At 39.7% G+C, this 26,591-nt stretch overlaps 1 protein-coding gene across 1 annotated transcript in view; it reads left to right on the plus strand.

The window, feature by feature from the left end:
* Positions 1 to 931: 931 nt before the first annotated feature.
* The window catches only part of Sgcd (sarcoglycan delta), a 381,874-nt gene continuing 356,214 nt past the window's right edge, over positions 932 to 26,591 (plus strand). Inside the window, exons 1-2 of the mRNA XM_050138660.1 lie at positions 932 to 1,271; positions 24,838 to 25,026. Of these exons, the coding sequence (XP_049994617.1) occupies positions 24,838 to 25,026 (189 nt within the window). The 5' untranslated portion in view covers positions 932 to 1,271. The remainder of the gene's footprint in view (positions 1,272 to 24,837; positions 25,027 to 26,591) is intronic.

Here is a 26,591-nt window from a genome sequence, read left to right on the forward strand (position 1 = left end):
TTAAATGTTAATGCCAAGAAGACAAGGAAGAAGAAGAAAAAGAACTACAAACAAACAAAAACCTCACACCAAATGCTCCTCTTTAACTTGGTTTTTTTTTTTTTTTTTTTTTTTTTTTTGGAACATTAACTTGGAAAACTTTACTTTGATTTCTTAGATGTAGGTAGCTTCTGGGTTATTAGATATAGTTAGCTTCCATTTAGAAGCTCTTCTATTTTGAGATTTTTTTCCCTCCTGTTTTATGATAGAAAAGAGAAAATGTCAAAGGTAGACCACAAAATGCAGCAGAAGGTACCCAGAACATCTTGAGGGAATGCCACCTAGGAAAACGCAAATTACAACTGCACCAACGTAGGAGGCATTCTGGTCCCAGGGTCTTCCTCTTTCCTGTCACCTTCACACAGTTGTCACAGCATGCAAAATGTGACCGTCAGTGCCATGCTACCTGCACAACTTCAGAGCAAAAAGGATCCGAAGTGTCTGAGGAAAATAATTGTATTATTTTTAGTTGCTGCAGAAATGGACCACGAATCAGGTGGGGAGGACAACTCGGAAGAACGGAACTGAAAATGCTAAAAATACTGCTTCCCCCAGCAACTGAAATTTTAAGAAAAAGTTAGGAAGGGCCAGAGACGGAGATGGAGTTAGAGTTCACGTCTCTCAGCTGCAGTCACTTTATTAGTGAGACCGGCGGCGAGAGCAGAGCGCAGGGGGCTAACCCCGGGCAGTGAGGGATTCCACGGGGAACAGGCAAAGTACAAGGAGACAGCACTGAACTGGGAGAAAAAAAAAAAAAAAAGAATGATTTGTCTATTGCATCTAATACCCGAGCAAAGCCTGGGTGGAGAACGGCTGGGAAATCCAAGTCGTTTCGTGAAGCAGCCTTTTTTTTTTTTTTTCTGTGAGTGTGAGCCTCGCAGACGCCATGAGCTCCTTAGCTAGGAAGCAAGGCTGTGTTTGACACACGTGTTTCCCATTGATATCTGGAGACAGCCCAGTAGCTGGGCTTGACAAAACCGGATCGAAGTAGAGGCAGAGTAGGGTTTCAAAGCAGGCAGTGAAAGACCGGGAATGCTGTTCAGGAAATTCTTCAGGCATGGGCAGGGACTTGGCTGCAGTTGTGCGGCTGGAAAATCTGACTGGGGCAGCTCCTGAGCGCAGGCAGGGCCTGCTCACATGGGCGGGCTGAGTGGCCGCCTCCTTCAGAGCCTCTCAGCTTTCCCCAGGACCACGGGGGACCCTCATCCGCCACTCTGTGAAGCAGAGGAGAGGTAGGGGACCTTGCAGTTCTTGCCTTTCCAGCCTAGCTTTCTGAGCCCTGTCTGGTGTTTGTTCACAAACACGGGGGTCGGGGGAGTGGGAGGGGTCGCGGGTGGATGTGTTAATTAACACATTTCAACCCCATCACCTCTGCAGAGGGAGTGGGTGGGTGGTTCTCAGCTTTGTTTGCCCCAAAGGCCCTTGAGGTAGGAGTTTTAACAGTGTCCAGGCACTTTTGAAAGTTGGAACTCCACAGCTAATGCTGCCGGGGAAGGAAAAGTGTGGATTCCTCCTGTTGTCACTCTGTCCCAGCGGTCTGCAAGTTTTCTCCCTTTCGGTTTCTTGGACACTTCACTGACTGCAAAGATAACCTCTGATGAGACTGTGCCAGGTCTTTATGCTTCCAAGGTTTTAAGAGGGGGTGTTCCAAGCAGGAAACAGTTCTCCGTTTCTGGAAGAAATCAGAGTTTGAAGTTTTTATTTTGGAATACATTTTATTTATTTATTTTGGTTAGAAACAGGTGTGTGTGTGGGGGGGGGTTCCTAGTGTCTTTCATATGTGATTTTGACTTTCTTATGTGAGATTTGAACAGCCGTAATATATTTACCTAGAATATGCTGGGCTGTTGTTATTCTGCTTTGGTAAGCAAGTCCCCCTTTACTCAGTCACAAAAATAACCTGCAGTTTAATAAATACTTCCAATACAGATAATAGAGCCATAGCAGAAAACAGTATTTTTTTAAAAAAAAAATCCTTGTTAAAAATAGAGACAAATGGTGTGAATGTTTCATCGACCACGTCATTTTATTTTCACCTAACTAAAAATAGTACATTAAAAATATTGAATAAATTTTAGCAGGAGGGAATCCCGGCTTTCCTCTTGAATTTAAGTTCTCTTTCATAGTATACCCTGTATTGTAATACATATGATAGCCCTCCTAGAACTTTGATAGCATTCCTTTCTCTGTTCGTATTTAGAACAGTGCCACTGTCTTTAAGATAAATCTGTACTAACGCTCATCCAGCGTCCTGTAGGGCTCCTTGCTATGCAGTCCATGGCAACAGAGGTGCTCCCCAGAGAGGACTTGGGCAAGAGCCTGCCGGGGGGGAAAACAGATGAAAGAGTGGAGTCCTGGCATACTGGGTCCTCAGTAAGGAGCTACTAGACCTCTTGGGTGCTTCTCTTAGAAAATGAAGTGAGTTTAATTCAGAGACCTGAACCCCCTACAAACAGCTTGTTAGTACTTGATGAGGTGGGCGCCGAATGAAGGGTAGATGCTGGGATACCTCGGTTTTCTCATCCTAAAATGGGTAGGCAGAAGGTCACTCTGGTAGGAAAATTTTCAGATTGTCGGCTAATACTTTCTTGCCCCATAGTTATCTTGTTGGAGGATAGAATCCGTATGTGACTGACAGCTGGCTTTCTCAGTCTTGAGCAATGGCTCACACATGTTTTCCTTGTTAACCCCTCTTTGAGTCAGGAGGGATAAAATTGGATAGGGTGGGGCATCTTAAAGAATGTCAGGACTCCCTTCAGGCAAGGGAGGGCGGTTAGAAGTCAAGATGGACCGTGGCTCTCTCCTGAATGTCCAGACAGATTAGGAGCTGTTGTGAACCACAGCCAAGCACCCACTGCCAGTAACAGAGACAGAGAGTGATCTGGAATGTCATCCCCCTCTAAATTTAGTTCATGTCAAGCTTTCTGCAGAAAGAGGCGTGACATAGCAACTCCAGGTTGCAGGATTGTGCTGAGCAGTGCCCAAACTGGGAAGAAACTCCGTCGTTTCTCTTTTCAAACAAGGAAAACCATGAATTCTCTTGACATTTGAAATAGGGTGTGGGGAGAAAGAAAATAAAGGAGAAATCCTATAAGGTCTTAGCAGGGCAAAATGAACATGGAGCACGGAGGGAGGAGATCTCTGCCCATGAAATTAGTACACTTATTAGACTCCTTCAGACACTACTCTGCTTGCCTTTCCATGTAGGCAAACCATGGCCTCAGTGCACGAGGCTGGTTTACCTTCTTCACGAGGGAAGACCTTATGGTAAGCCGGCCCTGCAGAGCCTTCTGGAAGTAATCAGAAAGCACATATTGTAAGAATAGCATTACCCAGAGGGCTCAGATTTCCTAAGCAGGAGAGAACAGGCTCTTGGGGCCTTATTTTAGCCCATATTTGTTCCTTGCAGAGCTATTCCTGCAGGAGCATTGAGTGAAGGGACCAGGTGGTGGACCTGAGCAAGTCGCTACTGGGATGAAGCTATTCCAGGCTCTGCTAGACCTACTTTATTAAAACAAAGTTTTGAAAGAGAAAACTATGCTATGTATGCTTTTTTAAATTGGGGAAAAGGTTCTTTTTTGTGTGTGCACAGATACATGATTGATAGAAGATTGTGGTATAGGTAAAGTGTAGATGGAAGACAGGTGACAAAGACATGAGTGATGCGGAGATAAAGAGAATTAAAAATAGATTATAATATAAATAGGTAGGTGTATAGATGTAGAAAATAGATTATAATATAAATAGGTAGGTGTATAGATGTAGAAAATAGATTATAATATAAATAGGTAGGTGTATAGATGTAGAAAATTGATTATAATATAAATAGGTAGATAAGTAGGTAGATAGGAAGGTAGGTAGATAGATGATAGATTATATATGCATAGAGAGAAATGATACATAGGCATATAGACTGCTACAGAAACACAGATATGGAGAAAAGGAATAGGTGATTGATAAAATAGATTCATGATAGATGATAACACAGACCGAAGATTAATAAATAGAAGGGTTAGGTAAGAAGATATAATATGCAGGTAGATGATCAACAGAGATATACAAGAGAGATGGTAGAGAAATGGTAGATAAATGGCTTGGTAGCTAGATTCAGAGAGTGAATTTGAGAAAGAGATGATAGAATAGCTAGATGATACATACGTAGAAGGAACAGTTAAGGAGATAAGTCATAACTGAGAGATACCTAGTGATTGATAGTATGATGGACAGATAAGTGATAGATGCTAGACAGACAAATAGACAATTGATACGTTTACTATGAAAATTAGCACACAACCCTTTGAAAGCCAAAAACTACCATGATATTAATCTATTGCTGCATCCCCAGGAAATGGAGTAATATCATTCAGAGAAAGAAGTCCAATGGTGGGTATAACTCACAGTCTAAGACCTAAAGCTTACTGAAACATTAGGGTGTTCTGGTGGGGCTACAAGTCTTCCTCTAACTCTTTCTTCTTTCTCCCAGCATTCAGTTTTGTTTTCCCTGCCTATCTCTACTCTGTCCTATTGCAGGCAAAGCCAACTTCCTTATTCATTACCTAATAAAAGCAATACATATAAAGAAGGACTTCCCACACCATTTCCCCTTTTCTGTTTAAGTGAAAAGGAAGGTTAATAAAATTATATATAACAAAACAGGTATCTAGAAAGAATTGTAGTTAATACATATATATATATATATATATAATCTTTTATCATAACTAAGGACAACTATAATTATAACTATCTATTCTTCAACTTCATCAAAGACTCCAGAAGCATATAATATTACCTAAGTTAACAGAAAGTGCATTGTAAGCAACTTCCAAAACTCTAGAATTGACAGAGACATTTCACTGCCTTCACAGTCAAAAAATTCAAAGAAAACACAACAATATAACTCTCTGTGTATATTCCATCTTTATGTGGCTTATTTTTTCTGACTCTATTAATTTTTCTACAAGTTTAATATCATCTTTACTCCTTTAATCTGACATTTTGTACTCTTTTATTTTACATTTAGTGTATTTTTACTCTTTTTTCTTCTATCTCCCAAGCCTACATACATTTTATTTAAACACAGTGTATCTCCTTAAGAGGTCATTTATGTCTGACTATGTCCTATTGCATTTCTGAAATACTTTTCTGTTCAGGAGTGCTTCTTAAAATGTTAAACTGCTAAGCATTGTTACTAAGACTAAGGCTTCTTTGCCTTTTGGCTCAGCCCAGTCTAATATAGTGGGGCAGATGTCTGTTTAACATGAGCCATGCTCACAGCAACATTTTCAGGCACACAGCAGGTCTATGTGGCCATTAAGCAAGTTGTGGCACTCTGCTCACAAATCACATTTAAATGCTCTGTAGCAGAACCTCCCAAAAGTGTCAGAGTTCATGTTAGCAATATGGCCCAGGAAGCCGTCATTTCAAAAATGTGCCCCCCCCCACTACTGGAGAATCAGAAAGACATCTCTTAAAGGAATCATGCCTCTGCTTGCTTCTAGCAAACAGCACAATAAGCTGTGTTAAACTATGTTTTTTTGTGACTAGAATTCCTTTTCAAGCTCTCTCAGGTTTTAAGTTGATTTAGTTGGCACACGTTGATGTGCCAATTTGTTGTAAGGAGGCCACTTGTTCATTTCCCAGCCACACAGACTCCCGGAAATAATGGCACTGAAACTATATTATTTAAATCACTGTTTGGCCTATTAGCTTATGCATATTTCTCGATAACTCTTACATCTTGAATTAACACATTTCTATTCATCTGTGTATTGCCACGTGGCTGTGGCTTACCAGAAAGGTCTATCTCCAGTGGGGCTACATGGTTTCTCTCAACTCCACCTCCTTATTCCTAGCAGTCAATTTAGTTTTCCCTACTTAGAGCTCTACTCTGCCCTATCACAAGCTTAGCCAGCTTCTTTATTCATTAATCAATAGAAGCAACAATACACAGAAAGTCTTCCCACACCAGGCAGTACTGGTCTAAGCTTGAGAATCTAAAGGCCCGAAGTCAGGGAATTGTATGTTTACCAACAGAAGACACTAACAAGAGAGGCTGTTCCTGACAAGTCTGGCTTTATACCACTCCTATAGGCATCTGGAAAAGAATGGCTTTGAAATACTCTGTTTTGGTGAAGTATGGATGCATTAATTTATTCTGTATGTTGGAATTTTGCAGGAGGTTTTAATGAAAAAGAAAGTTTGAAAGCTGGGTCAGTGAAGACTGCATTTGGCCATCAATCCTTCAAACCCTGCTTATAGTAATCTAAGTATAAAAAGGATTGTTTTCACACGTATGGTTATAGATCAGACTTATAAAACCAGGACTATAGCAGGGAGAATTGGTTCCCCTATTTTCACATAAGCTTTATATCCTCTTTTCATTTCTAAGTGCTGTGCCCAAGCGAGGGAAGCAGTAATAGAGCATGAAGGGGAATTATTTGTTCTCCTAACTCCTTTAATCAGGAAGAAATGCCCTTTATTATAGTCTTGCCCTGATGCCTCAAAGCACACAGACAGAACTGGGTCAAAAGCTCTCTAGTCAGGCACTGGTCCTATGGAGTAATACTTCAAGGACTGTCTTTGGCTAGTTTCTCACTCTCTGAAACGCAGGTAGAAACTATAAGGTGAGGTGAAGGATTTTTTTTTTTGACCATTGATGTAAGTTAAAGTATTGTTAGCATCCAAAAGTAGAGTTGGTAAGTTAGGTTACAGATAGTATGGGCCATAAGTTCCTGACATTCAAAAAGAAGAGAGGGGAAGGTAAGAGGAGGAGGAGAGGGAGGAGGAGGAGGAAGAAGAAGTAAAAGAAGAAGAAGCAACAGCACCAAATACATTTGAAGAAGAATCAAATACATTTGAACTCTTAATCCAAATGAACAAACAGTTTATTCTGTTATAAACTCTAGTGTAAAGACATAAAAGCCCTAAGACCAGAGAAAGATTGCTTGCCTAAGATGCATAGACAATCCTGTACAGAGACAGAGCTTCTGGGTTCTTGAAACTGGTATGGGTTGTGGGTGTACTTTATGTGTTCTGGCTCAGTAGTGATGCTTAGTGACACTTTAGAAGCCATATTAGACAGATGAAGAATATAAGGAGGGTCTTAGTAGTAGAGGAATCTTTAGACATCACTAATACCCACAGTTTTCAATAACTACTAAGTCTGAAGTGAGAGTCGAAGAATTCTCAGTTCTGAAAAAGTCCTCCCCCTTGGACTCTGTTCAAGCCAAGTCAAACTGAAGGTCAAGAGCAGGGCTTGTGAAATACTGTTTTGACTTTTGCCTACTGCAGGAATACTAGTATGGCTTTGGTGGTAAGTGTCAGAAAGATGTGACACAATGTCTTGAGTCATAGTTTCACTTACTCTGCCCCAATGCCGTTTGGGGGCTGTTTTCCTCTGTTTGGATGCAGTGTACTTCTGTGCACCATGGAGCCCATTGTCTTCCTCATGGCCTCTGAAACCATGTATGAAGGTGATGGTGGGACTTGGCATAGAAATGGGCTTAGGAAGTGAAACCGACAGTGGCAGTAGAGATCTCCAGAAGAGCTTAGTTCTGTTCTTCTCTGGATCTCAGGTTTAGAATCGTGCCCATGTTTTGCGGGTTCTTCGTGCTTCTCAAAAACCTATGATTTCTTCAAAAAGGCTCCCTGCTTTCAGAATGTCTCTTCATCTGTTTCTCCAAGTCTGGATATCTTGAAGTATTTTATCCATCTCTGCATCACTCTTACTTAGACTATCATCTCTATCTTCATCTGTAATATTCTAGTTAACTTCTGATTGATAAAAATATATTTCTCTGAACTTAAATCCAGTCATCTAAGCAAGAAAGAGAGTGGATGCCAGGGAGAGGAAGCACAACAAATAAATAAAAGTAGATGAAATGACCTTGCCAAATGACTTGCAAAAGTGCAGTAAGGCTGAGAATTGGGCCCAGGCTCCATTGGGCTCCCGAGTATGTGACCTAATACAGCTTTCTTCATCACCCTAGGCCCCAATATCCTAGTCTTTAAATGGACTATGATAATATCTGCCTCACAATGAGTTGTGAATGCAGAATAAATATAACATGAACTCCTATGCAAAGTACACATTTACACGTTTAGTCATACACATGGTTAATGTTAGCTAATGTTAACTATCAAGCAAACTGAGAAAGAATAAAATAACCGGATCATGATAAAGACTCAAGATGACCAGCGAAGGCTTTGTTTTGACTTATACAGCTTCCTTTCTGAGTGCATTCACTCTGAATATCTCTGCAGATTTCACTGTCCCCATTACTTCACCTTTGCTGCCACATGGAAAGGTGACTGTCCTCATTATTGCTTCAGATTTCTGTTGCCAAATGTGAGCCACCTCCTCTAAAGGAAAGCTTGTAAGCTATGCCCCCTGACCTGACTCTCAGCTGGGCCTGCGGAATTCAGAGGACTGTGTCACCACGGTTCACTTCGCGTATAAATCCTGTGAGATTGGTTTGCTAGCGACTCTCTGCTGATGGCTGTACTAATGCTGGGGGTGTGTAGGTGGTGTGGATACAATTACTTTGCTGTTGTTGTTTTAACCAAGAAAGCAATGGTGCCTATTAAGGCAAGCCCAATTCCCCGATAAAGACGATACTGTCAGGGAGCAGGGGCTCTGCCTCTGTGCAAAACACATTTCCAATTTCTCCGATAGGATCAGACTCAGTTGACTTCCACAGGATGTGTTGGAATGCCTGGAGGCCTTGTTACCACTTGCCAAGGTTGAAGTGGTCAGCCACGGATTCTGCTTTCACTGAGCTCAGAGTTAATAAGTAGCAGGGCAGGGTGAGAAACCTTCTTCAAAGCAGATCCTTAGACAGTGCCCTGCTGGAGAAATGCTGATGGGGGTTGTGGACTGGGCATGATGTACTTCATGAGAGAAGATTGCTGAAGGACAGAGTGTCCGGGAGCAGAGATACACTGTTCTTCCATTCCAGTGTGTCCCTGTGGCTGCCTTCTCTCTTCTCTTTCGCTAAGATCTTTCTAGCTCTGTCCCTCTCTTTTATTTAGTGTCACCATCACACCCCTATACTTGCTTTTCTTGCTCTAGGGAGCAGAGTACATGTAAGTCTGGACAGCATAACTTTGGCAATGCCATGACAAACATCAGTTCCAAAATGAACTCTGCACTTTAGAAAGGACTGTGGCCTTCCTCCTCTATGTAGAAAAGCTGCCCACAATATATCGCATACTGTGGATCCCCAAATAAATAACCCATGTGCTGGACTGTAAATTCATTTTTGCTCACAAAGTGTTTTTATTTTGATTTGCTTTGTTGAGACTGGGTCTTAACTTTGTAACCCAGGTTGACCTCAAATTGCTGATCACCTGGGTAGGCTCCAGAGTGCAGGGATCACCGTTGTATGTAGCCGTGCTTAGGTCTCCCACTTCCATATTCATTTACTTAGCTACATACTAACATAGCATGAAAATCAGAGTGTCTAGATGACTCATTAAAACAAAAGGTATGTGTTGTAGTCACACTTGTAATAGCTCTATGGCAAATGGGTTCTGGGCAGCTCGTCTTCCGTTGAGTGGCACATGCCTCCTTCACTCATCTGTGCTACCAATGAGTGAGGATTTTTATGGCTCAATTCTGTTTCCCCCAGCAAGGTTTCTCAGTGGAACTCTGGGACACAGTGAGTCAAAGGAAACTTTCTCAGTTCTCCTGAAGTAGGATTCATTGGGTGGAAGTCAAGGTACCGTTAGCTGTGGCTTAACTCTTCCCCAAGAACACAGTGGTGTTGGGCTGAGTAACTTAGCGAGGAGAGATGCGAAACTTACTCTGGTGGCTAAGAGCAGCAGGCTTGCAGTGAGATATTGTTTATACAAGCTATCACAAGAGTGGCACCTGGAGTCAAAAGCTTAAACATGGCAGAAATCAGATGAATCACTATATCTGGGGCTGAAGAGATGGCTCAATAGTTAAGATGGCCAAGTAGTTAAATAGTACTCTTTTTACAGAGGACATATCATTGTTTCCCAAAAACATTCATGTTAGTTAAATAACTCCAGATGATCCAACATCCTTTGTAGGCTTCCGTGGGTACCTGTACTCATAAGCAAATACCCTGACATAGATATATATGCAAATACACATCATTTAAAGAAAATAATTTTTCTAAAGGAAGAACATGAAAAGAATTTTGAGAGTGATCAAAAATATGTCCTATCTTATTTTCAAGTAAGCACAGATGTCTAATACCCATGGAGCTCTCTAGTTACTCTCTGCAGATACTCAGTGGGGGTGAATTGTACCTTGAAATACATAAATACATTTGTAAATATGTACACCAACTCATAACATGGATGCAGAGTGCATCATAAAATACACAAATTTAATAAGATTTTATTTATTTTATTTTATGTGTATATGAGCTTATGGACACTACCTTCAGTGTTAGTATCCACTGAGACCACAAGAGGCTATCAGATCCCCTGGAACTAGAGTTACAAGTGGTGTAAGCTTCTTGTTTTGGGTCATCTGCAAGCTGCAAGTGCTCTTAACTACTGAGACAGTTCTTCTGACCCAACCTTACCTATATTCATTTATATATGAATGAAATGATTGAAAGTTAGATAACATCTCCTTTTAGACTATAGATTTTATTTCTGACATCCAGGATCAAAGTTATAGCTGAAGATATTGGCCAAGCAATTGCCAAGGGAGAATCCACTGAATCAATTGTAATTTTATGGAGCCACCAAATCACTATAGAAAGATGTACCCATTTGCTGGAGCTGTTTGTCATGATGTCATAAAAATTTATGGGTTCGAGAGGGTTTACTTCCCATGAGAAAAGTACATACCCTGACTGAATTATATATTGTCAAACATTATTGATCAAATACATATTATTTTTACATAAACTTAATAATATGCACTGGAAAATTCTAACAAAGTTGTTTTTTGTTTTTCTTAATTAAATTTTTTATTTATTTTTACATCCAGACCACAGTTTCCCCTCCCTCCTCTTCTCCCCCATCACCTCCCCTTTGCCCTTCCCTATCCACTCCTATGTTTCTGTACAAAAAGGGGCAGGCCTCCCATGGGTGTCAACAAAGCATGGCATATCAAGTTGAGGTAGGACTAAGCTCCTCAATTTTAACAAAGATGATTTTAAATTATATTTTTAATTAGTAGTCAAGCTGGTCTGGAGGTCTGGATGGGTATTTGCCTAAAATCTTGGAGCATTTTAACAAAGTGAGAACAGGTTTTTCAACCAGGGATCCCTTATTCCTTGATGTGTTCATCGTCATCATTGTTGCTGTTGTCATTGTCGTCTTCTTCTTCTTCTTCTTCTTCTTCTTCTTCTTCTTCTTCTTCTTCTTCTTCTTCTTCTTCTTCTTCTTCTTCTTCTTGTCCTCCTCCTCCTCCCTTTACCTCCTCCTTCCCTCCTTCTCCCCTCCCCTTCTTCCTCCTCCTTTCTTCTTCTCTAGAATATTGCATCCTAATCCTAAATTTCTCTCCCTCTCCTTTCCTTCTCCCACCTTCCCATCTCCCATCCATTTATATTTGTTTTCTCTTCAGAAAGGGGCAGGCCTTTATGGCTATCAACCAAACATAACATATCAGGTTGCATTAAATCTCGGCATCACACCTCTTGTTGAGGCTGATTAAGAGAAACTAGTATGAGAAAAAAGGGCCCCAAAAGCAGTGAAAAGAGTCAGTGACAGCTCATGCCCCTACTATTAGGAGTCCCACAAGCTTTATTGGTCCTTACTGTCCTAATGGGCTGAGTGACATTGGGAAGAGTAGTAAACCTCCCAGGTTTTCAGTTGCTTAATGCTTTGTATGTCTAACTCAGATAATAATAACCATATGCTGGAAGGGTTAATTCAGTTCAGTAACACATTTAGAGCCAGTTGTGGGGACATGGGGCAAGAGGATTACCATTCATTTAAATTCAGCCTGGACTACAATCAAAGACACTGAGAGAGCATGCCCAGGAAATCAGCTAAGCAGAGTTCATGGGGCTGATAGAGCCCGAAGTAGCCATCACAGAGCCTGCATGGGTCTGCACTAAACCCTCTGATATATGTCATGGTTTTGGCTTGGTGTTTTGCGGGGAGGCTTAGTATTTGGGGGAGACTCCTGACAGTGGGAGTGGGGTGTCTCTGACTCTTGCCTGGAACCCTTTTCCTCCATCCTACTGGATGACCTCTTGCTTTGCCTTGTTTGGTTGATGTCTCTAAAAGGACTGCTCTTTTCTGGGAGACAGGGCTGAGCTGGAGGGAACTGGGAGGAGTGGAAGGAGGATAGGGTGCAGTCAGGTTACATGGTATGCGAGATGAATAAATAAAAATTAAGAAAGAGAAAGCTAAATAAATAAAAGTCTAGAAGTAGTGATAGCATATCAGAACACATATAAGTGTTTGCTACAATTTATACATGTTTTATATTAGATAGCTGAAGGTTTTGTCATACGACATCTTTATATGTATGCAATGATTAAGGACAAGGAAATGAAACAAGAGTTTAAATGGGAAAGACCGAGGCCTGAAATTTCTGGGAAACGTACTGTTTTCTATTTAGCCAACTTTTACTAGTAGCTGCTCTGTGACCTGGATTAAGTGCTTGCACATCCCAGTCCCCCAACTCACCCCCATCCCAGAAAGTTTTTCTTATCTGTTAGGGATTTCATGTTGTTCACAAACCCTTCAAGTTTTGGTCTCATCCTTGTATTTGAAGTGTGTGAGTCTCGCTCATCTTCACCTTATAGTACAGCCTGGTTCCTGAGCCACAGAAAAGCCCTGGGAACTTAGCTGTGACTGTCCCCATCTGATTTTGTTCCAAAACATCTATGAGTATTTAGAAAGTACCAGCTCAATGTAGTGCTGGGTGAGTTGAAAGGATTCCCCAGACAGTAACCATGGTAGATGGACACAGCTTCCTTTGCTTGCACAGATGACAGAATTACATCTGCAATCAGGCTTTTGATGACTTCTGTTCAAGAGTGCTCTCACACATTCATCTCTGGTCTTCAACTTGCAATATTGAGTATCCCATCTAGATGAAGAGTGATTTCTTTATAAACCAGCTCTTCATCAGCTCTTAATATTCTTTAACATCTTTTTCTCAAATACAACATTTATGAGGCTACCCTATCCCTTGATTATTCCTCCAACTCATAAAATATTATTGTGTTTTTATGTTGGTTGCCTGCCTCCTCCATCACTGCTTCTTACCTGCAAAGAGACCATGGAGGGGGCCTTTATCTTTGCTCATTGATGTAGTTCAAATACACAGAAGAGTGACACAGAAGGACCTGAAGGAAAACCAAAACTTGGAAGGTGGTGGCAATGATTATGAACATTTCAATGCATTCCACACACCTTCATGGTAATTGTAAGTGCCTTATCTTGTACTCAGAAAAAGCTAGGTCTTTACCTCACTATGCATGTGATACAAAGAAAACATGGTCTCTGTGTCCCAAAACTAGCTAAATCTTACTGAGGTTTCTTGAGAATATTCCTGCATTCTTTGGGTCTACTATTTCTTTATTGATGAAATGGTTCTAATTATTAACTTCTCAGAAATTGTCAGGAATGGGACACACTAATACGTCTTATAGTTACTAGTACAAATGGTATATCACAGATACCATTCTGTCTAAATAAAAAAATTCCAATGACATTTTACACTTCCCCTCTCTAGAATGGTGATAAATGGCATACATAATGATACTCAACGATCTTCTGGTTCATTAGAAAAAAGTACTTTATGTTTAAATGCAAGTTATTTGTACTTAGTACTTAATATTTTTATGCTGGAAACTTGCTCTCTTGTGTCTAAAGTTGGTTTCCTGCCAAAATTCCAGAGCTGTTTCCAGGTGCCTCTGCGACACCAGAACTTTGGAGAGTATATTCATTTCCACATTTCCTACTCCTCTTTCCTCATATATGATATGCACTGTCTTTCCTTTGAGACTTTGCTTCCTCAATGTTGTGCTCTGGGAAATAGCATTCTCATTCTCCATGATGCTCTGCCAGAACCATTACCTGCTTTGGACTCCAGAACTTTCTCATGCCCTGTCTCAGGCAACAGCAGGGTCCTTTAGCTGTGTTTTCCCAATTGTCTCCACATACAGCAATTCTTGTCCCTCCTTCCTACATCTGCACAGGTCTGGACTTTATCACCTGTCCCCAGAGGGGTCCACAGCTTCCATCCTCATCTCTGACAGCCACTTGCCTCAAGCAATGTAGTCATCACATCTCATCCTTACATCTTACTTCTGCAGTAGTTACTGTTGCAATCAGCATCACAGCTGAGTTGGACTGCAGAGGGTATGTTGTACAAGCCTGCACAGCCTCTCAGCAGCCTGCATCACTTTTGTTTCCAATCCCCCTGTGGCCTTCCATGGTTTAGAAAACACCCTTCACACATGGCAAATGCACCCAGCCCAAGACCTTGCTCCAGATTTGCTGGTTCTGTTTACTCCACATCTCCTTATGAGTATTAGCTTGTTCATTCATGTTTTCCCCTCCAAGCCCTCCATTAGGAAGTGCTTTCCCTGGAGGAGCCCTCCAATATAAACAAAGCCCCAGACATCATCCTTTGCTACTGCTTCATTTTTCCTTCATGAAGTTGATAACCATATATATATATATATGAAGTTATGTGTTCATTTGCATATCAGACTTTCTGTTATGATGGGATTCCAGATGTAACTTAAAAGCAGGGAAGATTTATTTGGACTCAAGATTTCAGAGGTTTCTGTCATGATGAAAGGAGGAGGTGACAAAGGAGAATGGCATAAAAAATGGGAAGTGGGGATAATAGCTGTCTCCCCTGTCTCCAGTGGATAAGATGCTGCTGCCCATATTCAGGGGGAGGGCTTCACCCCTTAATGAACCCGTTCTGAAAATGAGTTTCTACAGACACACCAAGAATTGTGTTTTACTCATCTGTTAAATTTTCTCAACCAAATCAAATTGATGATCCATATTAACCATGACTATTTCTTTGTTTCCGCCTCTGAGACACTAATTCTGTGAGAGTTACAGAGTCAGTCTTGTTGCCAGGTGTCTGCACAGTGTAGAAACTGCCAAGTGTCGGTTTAAATAAACACAGGAGAAGGAAGATTATGCAGAATAGCCTCTGTTTTCATCTCTTCAGATTTAGAGGAATGAACGTATATATCCTTCATCCATACAATTTTAAATGGTCCAGCTGTTAAAGATATAATTTTGAAAGGAAGTGTTATGATTGTGTTTGTAATCACAGTTCTTAAGGGGATCAGGATATCAAGACTTGTCGGCACAGACAGAGAGTGAGAGTTAAAGAATAGCCGAGGATATCTGAAATTCAATCTCAAAGATATAAACAGATTTCTGCATGTTTTCTGTTGCTTAGATAAATGTGACAACTTAAATTTATAAGAGTCTGTGAAACTAGCAAATTCAAATGTGTGTATGTGCTTTGGATTATAATTATATTATAAAAACTCATCAGAAGTTGTACAGTTACATAATTGTACATATTGAATATGGCCTCTCTATGTATCTATCATTTCTGGAATGATTTTTTAAAAAGCCCAGTAAAGTGGTTGCCTCAAGAGAGAGAGGTTAAAAGTTAGATGAGACATTCTTAAATGTCTGCTCTTTTAAATGCACACGTCTGTCTAATTTTTAATAGAAATTGTTTACGATTTATATATGCCAACTCTCAGGAAGCTAAATGTAGAATTCCTGACTTTCAAATTAACCCAAATATTCATTTTACAGGAAAATGTCATTCTTAGGCTGTAGTTAGTCATTGACTTTCCTGGATGAATTTTATGAGGGAAACAAAAGTTGATTATTCCATCAAATCTCAGAGCGACAAGTTTGTTACAATTTTCCAAAGTTGTGCCAGATATTAACAATCCAAGACTAATGTTTGTATGGCTGAATGAAAGCAACCCTTACCAGCAAATAGTTTTAAATCAGAAAGCACAAAATTAACATGGATAATAGAAGGCTGTGCGTGTGCCAAGATAATCCAAAATGGTTCATATGCCATAATCAGCTCAGAAAACTATAATGAGCCTGTACAGGAACTTCTGCCTGCTATTTATAAAAACTCATCAGGAGTTGTACAATTATGTAATTTGGGTTTGCTTTTCCATGTTACCAAAAATTTTGACTTGAGGCATCACCCAAACACCCCACCTCTCTTGATTTGCATCATACTCATTACCAAATATGATAATATGCAGTGTGCACTTCTGCATTTGCCCCTACCTCTATCACGGTGTGTGGCACATATGCTGGCTTCTCTCCTTTTTCTATAGACTCGGTGCTTTCTCTTTTCTGAACTCACTCTCGTCCAGGCCTTGAACAAGCCATTCAGCAATGCGAAGCTTGCTGTGACTTCTTTGGAAACCTGTTTCTCTCTTTTTCTCACCCTAACTGTCACTATGCCAGACTGGCCTTCTGTGACCAGAGTGGGTTGGTTGCCTCTGTTCTCTGTGCTAGGGACCCTTCATGCTTTCTTCCAGGCAGCAGCTAATTCTAATTCTTAGAGTTACAATAGTTTGAGTGTTTGCTGTCTGCCTCTCTTATTAAATTAGGAGGTTGATAGAAGCTCAGATGTTTTCATCTTTCTGAAGGCCTCTCTGTTCCAGAATCTACCTGTGACTGGTTTACAGTGTGGTTAAAAGTTCAGTTTGCCTTTTAGTTTTTTTTTTTTTTAACCTATAGAAAAGATAGGGGCAGAGAACATAGTTGAAGGTCTGTGTTTTGCCTCATATTTTTCCATGCAAAATATATAACTAAATAGAATTCTACTCATTTTGTACCCTGACATTTTTTTTTTAATCTTTCAAAAGATTGTGACTGTAGATAAGAAGGCGAGTGCTTACCTGATGTGCATGGTACCCTAGTTTCAATTTCCGGTACTGCATAAAGAAGGATTATATTAAAGAAGATATTATATTTTGAGCATATTCTTCCACATACATCTATATCCTCCCTTATGAAAGACAATAAGGAGAAGCAGGATGTTCAGCAGAGTCAAACACTGTTAACAAGTAAACTGCCAGCCAAAGCCTTTGCCCTGAACCATCCCTCATTAGTAGAGCTAACAGGCCCATCACATTTTGCATGACTTCAAAAAGAAAAATGAAAAGAGAAGGAAGGGAGGGAGGGAGGGAGAGAATGAAGAAAATAGCTGGAAACCTTGATTACATTAATATACCTTTAAATTTTATAGTGCCCCCAATGTCTAATGTATTCTTACATAACAAATTATAAATCAGACCTTGTAAGTATATTATAGATAACTCTTACGCTTTAGAGACAAGAATTTTTTTCTATTAAGAATAAATTTGTTGGAACTAAAACATTTACTGGCTTCTGGCAATAGCAAAGCACCATATGTAGACCCACTGAGCACATTAGCTGTGTGTGTTTGCCTGAGAACCATCCAGCATCCTCTACTTACTAATGAAAGGCTGTAAGACAGACAGTAAAGGATTATCCTAAGAAATTCCATGACACCAACTCTGTTTAGGAAGGAGCATCAACAGTAACACTACCATGCAATATGCTTGCCCCCTGGGTCTGGAGGGATGTTGATTCTTATTACAGAAGTGTACCCTTCCCTGTGAAGCTGTGCAGCTTCCTTGAGGACAGGGACAATGGATACAGTGTCTAAGCACTAAGGCTGTCCCCAGACTCTGCTAGTCCTTTTTTTTTTGACTATTGAACTATAATTTTTAATACCTATATAACTTAAAGACTAAGACTTTATATTAGAATATTCTGCTAGTCCTTCTACTCTGTTGACAGGCGCTTCTTTCCCACCCAGTCCAGTAGCCATTTAGTCCCAAAGAAACACACAGAGGCCTACATTAATTACAAACCAGTTGGCCTATTAGCTCAGGCTTTCTTATTAACTAACTCTTACATCTTACGTTAACCAATAATTCTTGTGTGTGTTAGTCAATGGCTTGGTATCTTTATCAGTGAGGCATTCTCATCTTGATTCCTCTGCATTTGGGTGATGACTGCAGACTGAGCCTTTCCTCTTTCCAGAATTTTTCTATTCTGGCCGACCTGCCTATTTGACCAATCAACATTTTATTAAACCAATATAAGAGACAAATCTTTATAGGGTATGGGACCATCGTCCCACAGCACTATTTTCTTTATCCATTCTTTGTTGAGCAATACCTAGGCTTGTTCTGTAACTTGACTTTGTGGATAGAGCCAAAATAAGCATGAATATGTAGGAATTTCTGTGCTATGCTGACTTACAGGCATCTGCACAGCTAGACTTTATCATAGGTTTATTTGTTTTTGGAGGCGCCTCCATATTTGTTTCTACAAAACCTAGACAAATTCGCATTCCCAGCAGTCATGTATAATTTGTCCACATCCCCACAAGTATTTATTGTTATTTGTTTTTAATGATACCAATTCTGACTGGGGTGAGGGAGATTTTGGTTTTTATTTCTCTGATGTCTAAAGCTTTTGAAAAGAAAAGATATATCCAATGGCATTTGTACCTCTTTTTTTTTTTTTGAGAACCATCAATTTATCTCATTCCCCAATTTGCTGATTTGAGTTGCTTACATGCTTTTTTATTTAACCTTTTGAGTTCTTCATGTATTCAGTCACCTAGTCTGAAATTATGTGTTGTTATAACATTAACCATTGGCTATTTATGCCTACCTAATGGTCAAGCAAGAGAACGCTTGCCATATTCATTCCCTGGGAAGCATAACCCCATGGCTACTTTATACTTGGGAAAAACGTTAGGTTTAAGTCGGCTGCATTTGTTTGTGAACAGGTGAACACTGAAAATAACCTTCTGAAAGTGTGGAGTAATGCTTTGGATGTAAGCCTTCCCGGCACTAGTACAGCTCTGCTTTGGAAAGCCAAAGACTGTGCATGTGTTCATCCCTTGTCCTTTGAGAGCTGTGTGTTGGTTTACAGTTAGAGGGTATGGTCTACTTAACATTGCTGTGGTTTTCATTTCTTCATTTATTGAAAAAAACCAGCCATAAGAGCCCTTTCTGATGCTATTGGAGGTCAATAAAATTTTATATTCTTAGGAGAGGTGAGCCTGTATTCAGAAATACACATAATTTTAAAAGATTCTATAAAACAACATAAAGAAGTTGTGAGAATACTGATAGAAACTATTCCTGCCTTGTGATTCCTCTTCTTAAATATTTTATTCAGGTATGAACTTCATATATGCTTACGGTGTATTCTGACATCTTCAACCCATACTTATCTCCTAAATCCTCCAAAATCTCCTGTCACACCCCATCTCCCAACTCCATTCCCTTCTTTTAAAGAGCCCGCTGAGTCCAGTCTGTGCTGCTCATAGACATGTGTGTGCTGGGTTAGTCACTGGGACTTGATTGACTTTCAGGCTTCCCCTTTGAAGAAAACTGACCCTTCGAGCTGATCAATGGTAGCATAAACCTTTAATCCCAGAAATTGGGAGGTAGAGTCAGGTGGATTGTGATGAGTTCTGGGCCAGCCTGAACCACAGAGCGAGTTCCAGAATAGCCAGGTCTATACAAAGAAACCCTGTCTCAAGCAACAAACAATCAAAACAAAGAGAAAGAAAAGTGTCTCTCCCTCTCCTAGTCAGGACCTGTCTCCTCAGCTAGGGATAGGGGATCCCCCTCTACTTTCATGCAGGGATGTTAACTGTGCAGGTCTTAGGAAGTCTTGTGAAGACAGCCACAGAAGCCATAAGTTGATGAGTATAGTGGTCCTGTTCTGTCCAGAAGACACTGCTTGATGAGACTTCTACTTCCAATATTTCCCCCATATATGTAAGAAAATGCCCTAGGAAGCATATTTAGCTGGATAGTATTTGTTTGTCTAAACAATTCACCATTATGGAGTTATTGAACGCATGGCTTTTATAGAATTTGGAGAAAAGTTGTTAATCACCATCAAGCAACAACTATCTATTTTATCACTATTATGGTCTAGGCACTTCTGTGCACTTTGCAAGGTTGTGAATTGGATTTTGATTTCATATACTGCTATAGTTTTCCTTGCATTTTCAGAAGCCCCAAACTTCTCACTAGGTTCTCCAGGGTTCAGCCTCTTCTGTCTTCATTCGCTGCTTTCACCCCAACCATCTCAAGTCCATTTCTGACTGTCTCAAGTCAGACCTGTGGCTTGAGTGTATCAGAGTACTGTCTCTGCCCCCAATCCCCACCCTCGAGGATACTACCTAGTCCTAATTGCAATTCTCCCTCTGATTGTCCCAGCTTAGACATTATGTATTGATAGGTCATTGTCAGTCATTATAAAGTGATTTTTATACCTTTTTATGCATACACTAGTTGTATGGTATAGGCCCTCACACATCTACTTCACTGTCCTGACTGTAAGCTTCATGAAGGCAGAGTGCCTTTGGTTGCTGATCTTATCCTTAGAATATATTATGGAATTTGATCAAAATTCTAGAACTATCTGACGAGCAGAAAAAAATGGATGAACAATACTTACATAGACAAATTTGATGTGAAAACTGGGGTTAGAAGATGAAACAATTTTATCTTCATAAAGGGATAAATGGAACAGATGACATCGAGTGCTCATCTCTAAGGAAATAGAACATTGAGTCATAACATAATCTTGGAAGATAAAAGCATAGAAAAGATCTAGGAAAGACAGTAATCAGAGATGAGGTGAGTAAATTGTGAGCCCACAATATCACGAATGCAAAGAGGAAAAAATAAAAAAGAAAGAAACAGAAATGAATGCCAGGCGGGAAGGGAAACTGGCACAGCATAAAACTTCAAGGTCCAAGGAAAATGAGCAATAAGAAGAGTTCAGTGGGATTTGAAGATGGATGTCTCTAATAGACTATTTCAGTAGATGAAATTGTCAACAACAAACCGAAATAAGAAATCCCTGGGTGTAAATGAGAATAGAAAAACAAATAGGAAGCGCAGAAAACGATGAAGACCTTAGCATTAAATTACGGCAGTTCAGACTCTATCCCTTGGCTCTATTATCTCTATTGCTTGTTTCTATTCTATCTGCTAAATAATAACTCCTAATAACAATGGCTATCCGGCTAGGTTTTTAGTTGTAGGTGCAAATTGTATAGGAGATGATCTGGTGAGTAGTTAGGCACCAGTAAAGTTGCTATAAAGCTATCTGTTGCTTTAACAGCTAATTAATTTGAGATAGCAATAAAATAGCCACCCTCCGTTCAAATTACATTTCAAAACTAACTAAAATCTGCAGTAGGGTGCTAGAAAACAAAGATTCAAGGTGCCTCAAAATCATATTTTTGTGAAGACAGGAAGATGTTGACCCAGAGAGAAGCAGTGGAGATGACGGGAGGCCTGGGTTATGGTTCTATGTCCAGCCTTTGTATGTTTCAGGACATGTGCCAATCGGTGACACAATCAGTTTGAGGTTTTATAATAAATGGTTTCACATGACACCCTAGAATTCCTGAATTAAAATATCAAGGTATGAGTCCAAATAGTCTGTCTTTAACACGGATCTCAGGGTGATTTCTTAGATTTTCTCAAGCATTACGAACTTCACTTATGGGACATTTGTACTGTCTCTCCTCTGGGTCCACGGCACACCATCATTTGTGGTGCTACCCTGGCCCCTGATATGTCTGAGGTGATTTATAGGATGGAGGCTGTGGGAAGACCCTAGATTTGTGAGTGTAGAAGTTAAATAAATATTTTAGTGACTTTTTAAAGAAAGAAAATTCTTTAAACTTAGAACACACTTGTGTTAAAGACATTAATAGGTAATTATAATGAGAAAAGAAAATAATTAGTTTTTAAAAGGTGATATGGTAAAAAAGACTAGGATAAAATTATTTTTTTTTTGATTTTGCTTTATTGATAGAGATTTAATCCTAGGATAAAATTATTAACAATCAACTGTACTACATCCATACTTCCTGGTCACATAGTTTTCAATTGCCTTTTTATTTGACAACTGTTTACTACTGTAATTTTGTTTACAAATATTAAGCAGATAATTGTCTCCCATTGCAGTTGTGATGGGCAGTTTTAATTATTAATAGTTGTATTTTTAAAGCTTATAATTCTGTATATGAATATGTGTTGTATATAACTTGTAGACACAATTCAATTAATTCCATTTAGTGTAATTTTTAAAAAGAAAGAGTATTTGTAATTATATGTAGTGAATTTAATATTTTCATGAGAGTAAAGAATTTTTGTTTTGACTAGATGTTTCATGAGAGTACAGAATTTTTGATTTGACTAAGTATTCATAAAATTGAGCTGTAGATTTAAATTTTTACTCATGTGAAAATGTTCTGTTGCATATATATATATATATACACACACACACACACACACTATTACAGTAGTAAACAGTTGTCAAATAAAAGGCAATTGATAATTGTGTGACCAGGAAGTTTTGATGTAGTACAGTAGTTGATTATTAATAATTTTATTCTAGTTTTTACCATATATATATGAATATGATGCTGCCCACCATAGATCCCTATACCTACACAGCATCATTTTGGTCATGACCCCATGTTCAATAAGTTGATGCCATGTGTTGAAAAAATTATCCCCAAAACACACACCAACAGCAGGAGATCCATCAATGATGTACCTGTATTGATGCCAAAAATCATGTAAATATATCCTCTACCATCCCAACTGTATGAACTCTTAGTTCAGTTTCCTCTTAATTGAATCTCCAAGGTACCTCTAAGTCCTCCAAAGCTCTAATGTGAATGGAAACCAGAGTAGAGAAAGGAAGAGTTTAATTAATTCCGCTGACAGCAGCCTTTATGATCAGCTCCATAGGAATATTTGACTGCTGGTCTCACAGTACTGGGGCATATTCAAAGCTTGTTCAAAGGGGCCTGTCCCAGTGAGGACTCAAGCCTTCAACTTTATTTGTTGGACAGTAATTATTTTTCTAAGAAAGAACAGGAATAAAGACAGATTCAAAATTGTTTTCCCTATTTGTTTTAGCAATTCAATATATGTGGATTGTTGATGAGAAAAAAATAACATCCTCAGCTTATATGAGTCCCTCACCTGGTAGGGAATTACTCATGTGAGTTACAGTAGTTCTTATGTTTGCCAGTAATGCTTTCCACTATAACCTCGCCCAGGAAATTCCTCCCTGCCCATCTTGCTCTTGGTTCATTTTACAGGGTTGCAAATGAAAGAGTTAGGAGTATAGTGGGAATAAAAAGCCCCATGCCAATCAGAGAAGGCCATTAAGCCACTCAGCACGAGATCTGAATCCTAACCTTGTGGTTTGACAGAGCTTTGAAATCCCTGGCCAGTCAATAATGGTGTTGGACAAAAATCACTGCTTCCTGGGACCCAGAGGGTTTTTTGAAGATATTCCAAGGAGCTCTGCTTTCTTGATGTTTGACATCATAGTTACAAGACTTTATCTGAACATAGTCATATTATAAAAAGAAGTTTTAAAGAGTAAGCTATGTTATCAGATACTTCCAAATGGTGTTAATGGTTACTGGGTATAAAATCTGTTATTGTTATTTAACTAAATAGACTGCAGATGCCTTTAGAAACAATACAGCTGACTCTGTTGTGTATGTCCCAAACTAGGAGTTCCTCTTTAAAGTAACCACTGTATTCTGTCAACTTATAACTGTGTATTAAAAAAAATCTTGATAACCATATCTTCACCCGCTTATGTTTATTGATCATATCTTTCCAACCAGTAATCATTCCATACCTAACTAAATAGTGATACTCTTGGCTGTGGTGGCTCACAGAGAAACAGCCAGAGTGAGATGGCAGCGCCATTAGGTTCTCTGCACTTTCCTCCAGAGTGCCCCACGCACCAGAACTGCAAGGTTACTATGCCAAGATTCTACGTCATTCATCTTCTTGCTGTACCAGAAGTCTTTAGTCAACTTCAGAGCGATAACTTCTCTAATCTTCACTGGGGCCTTTTAGAAAATTAGCAGATTGAAATCAAGGGACCTTACAGGTATAACTGTAAGACTCTGAATGTTTCCTTTCTTCACAGAATGACTACATGGAAAATAAAGTCTCATTTTCTTCAGGCTCCCAGGCCATTCCTTCTACTTCTGATTGATCTTTGTGCATAAAAATGCCAGTGAGTGATGACTCTGCTGGGGCGCCGTCCCCTATGATACATCTGTGATCTATAGGAGAGTTAGTGGGAGCTGAGTGATCGACCCGAGATCATCTTACAGCACAGACTTAGTCCTTGGAAGGCAATTCAAGCGCAGTGGAAATTAACACACAGTAGAAAAAGGGGTAGTCCCTATTTTTAGTGAAGGTTTGGAGGTCATCTGAAGTTGTGCCCGCAAGACCAAAACACAGAAAAGGTCTAAGCGTCAGCTACTGCAGGCAAAATTGTTGCATTTGAGTTGTTTTGTTTTTCACTCTCAAAGTAAATCGCCTTAGTAGTCATTTTTATGGTGTACCTATGCAGTGTTGGGGTTCATTTATTTTCTCAGACTAATTCTACATTGTACCCCAGGACTATGGTGGTCCTCTGAATATTGGGATTCTAAGACTTCTTTAGAAAATGACTTCCATCCTTTCCTTCAAAGATATGTGTGGGTGTCGTGCACACATACCAAGGATGAAAGTTGCATCCAATAAGGGGACTAAATTGAGCACCTGGGAGAGCCAATTTTGTCCAGAGAAAACAGACTTTTAGAGTTGTCGGAAAGGTGGGAATGGACAGCCAGCAGCCAGCTGTATCTTTATCAGTTCATCCCCTCACTTTTTTCTTCTCTCAGTGGTTTGATGTGAGCGCTTCTCTGTGCCTGGTTTGTTTCAGATGCCTCAGGAACAGTACCCACACCACAGGAGCACCATGCCCAGCTCAGAGGGGCCACACATATACAAAGTGGGGATTTACGGCTGGAGGAAAAGATGCCTGTATTTCTTTGTCCTGCTCCTCATGATTTTAATCCTGGTGAACTTGGCCATGACTATCTGGATCCTCAAAGTCATGAACTTCACAATTGTAAGTAAAATTGTATACATGTATTAGCTCTCGCTGAAGGAAAGGGAAGCATGGAGCAAGACAGCAAAGGAGAGTGGTGTTCTGTGACCTGACATTTGAGTTCAAGTGAATGTCTGATCAGGTTGAGGATGAACACCAACATCTGTCTAGCCTCAGTCCATCTCCAAGCTGAGAGTCCAAAGTTAGAGGCATTTCTGTCGCTTAAGGTATCTTGTCTGACTTCCCTCTGTCATGATGTTTCTGCTTCCTATAGTCTTTGACCACTTAAGGAAATAATTCAGAAGGAAATGGAAGATAAAATGAAAGTATTTGTTTTCACCAATTTTAGTTGCAATGATGAATCCTTTCCTCGGGCAAGAATTGAATTGTATAAGTACAGCAGAATTTCAAGAACCATTTCAGAATGAAAGCAGGCAAATTACACCTGTCTGTCTGTCACGGTGGCTCACTGAAAATCTCTAGTTTGGGGAGGGATATATTTTCTGCTACTGCATGTCATGTGTTAGATGGTTATGAGAGGAAATCAGCTATTTTTTTTTGCTTTGTCTTATTGTTCCTTTAAAGAGATATATGTGTTTTGATAGAACCCTTTTTTTCTGGTGTTCAGGTTATTCTATAGATCAGTCACTGACTTGATGGAGCTCAAGTGAAAAGAAGACTGTCACAAAATAACGTGTGTATTTGGAGGTCTTTTAATTTAGTGATTTGAGTCTGTAGAATCAATATAATTAACTTACTAATGGGAAGGTCACAGATGCTAATCTGCTGCCCTGGGAATACATTTTCTCATTCTGATGTCAAAAGTTAATGAACAGGCAATTAAACAACTTCTTATTGATGAAGAAATGAAGTCATAACAAAGTGAAATAGTGAGATTTTCCTGGGAAAATCCCAAATGTGAACATTGATATTCATGGCATTTTTGCATTGTTTATTTTTTTGTGCTTGGCTTGCTTGGGCAGCATCTGCTGGTTGGTGTTTTTTTTCCCCCTCCATCTCTCCTATCTGGAAATGACACACCTTGATGCTTTGTGGCTGCTTTTATGCATCTCATGTTATATTTACCTCTCTAGAGGACAAGTACTTGCATGCGTTAGATTTTTATGCATGCATTCTATGTGTGCCTTTGTCTATCACTCATAGTGGTGCCCGTTGAACCTTGGGTTAAATGTGGTGTCCAAAACCAAGGCTAGAGATGGAGATGCTCCTGCAGGCTTCAGAATGGATCGTTCTTCAAAACTCATAGTTTAATTTCAGAAATACGTAATCCGAAGTTGCCCTCATGCTCCTTACTCTGTCTTGAAGGAAAATGTTTCAGTTGCTTTATAGAATACAGAATAGCCTCTTGTGTTTAACTCTGGAATGCAGCGCTGGTAAATTTCCATGTGGCGGCTGGGAGTCCCAGGTCATCTGTTCTAGAGTGTTGAGACGCATGATGATCTCTGTTTGTAGATGCCACTCAGTACATACATTTTGGACTGTGGTGTTCTTTATGAACACGCGAGGTTAAGAGAAATGTCTGAGTAAAGAGGAGGGCACAATCAGATTATATCTAGACCTTGCAA

The sequence above is a fragment of the Alexandromys fortis genome, unplaced genomic scaffold (genome assembly GCF_014885135.2).
Source record: "Alexandromys fortis isolate MF-2015 unplaced genomic scaffold, M_Fortis_MF-2015_v1.1 scaffold_11, whole genome shotgun sequence".
Classification (NCBI taxonomy): domain Eukaryota; kingdom Metazoa; phylum Chordata; class Mammalia; order Rodentia; family Cricetidae; genus Alexandromys; species Alexandromys fortis.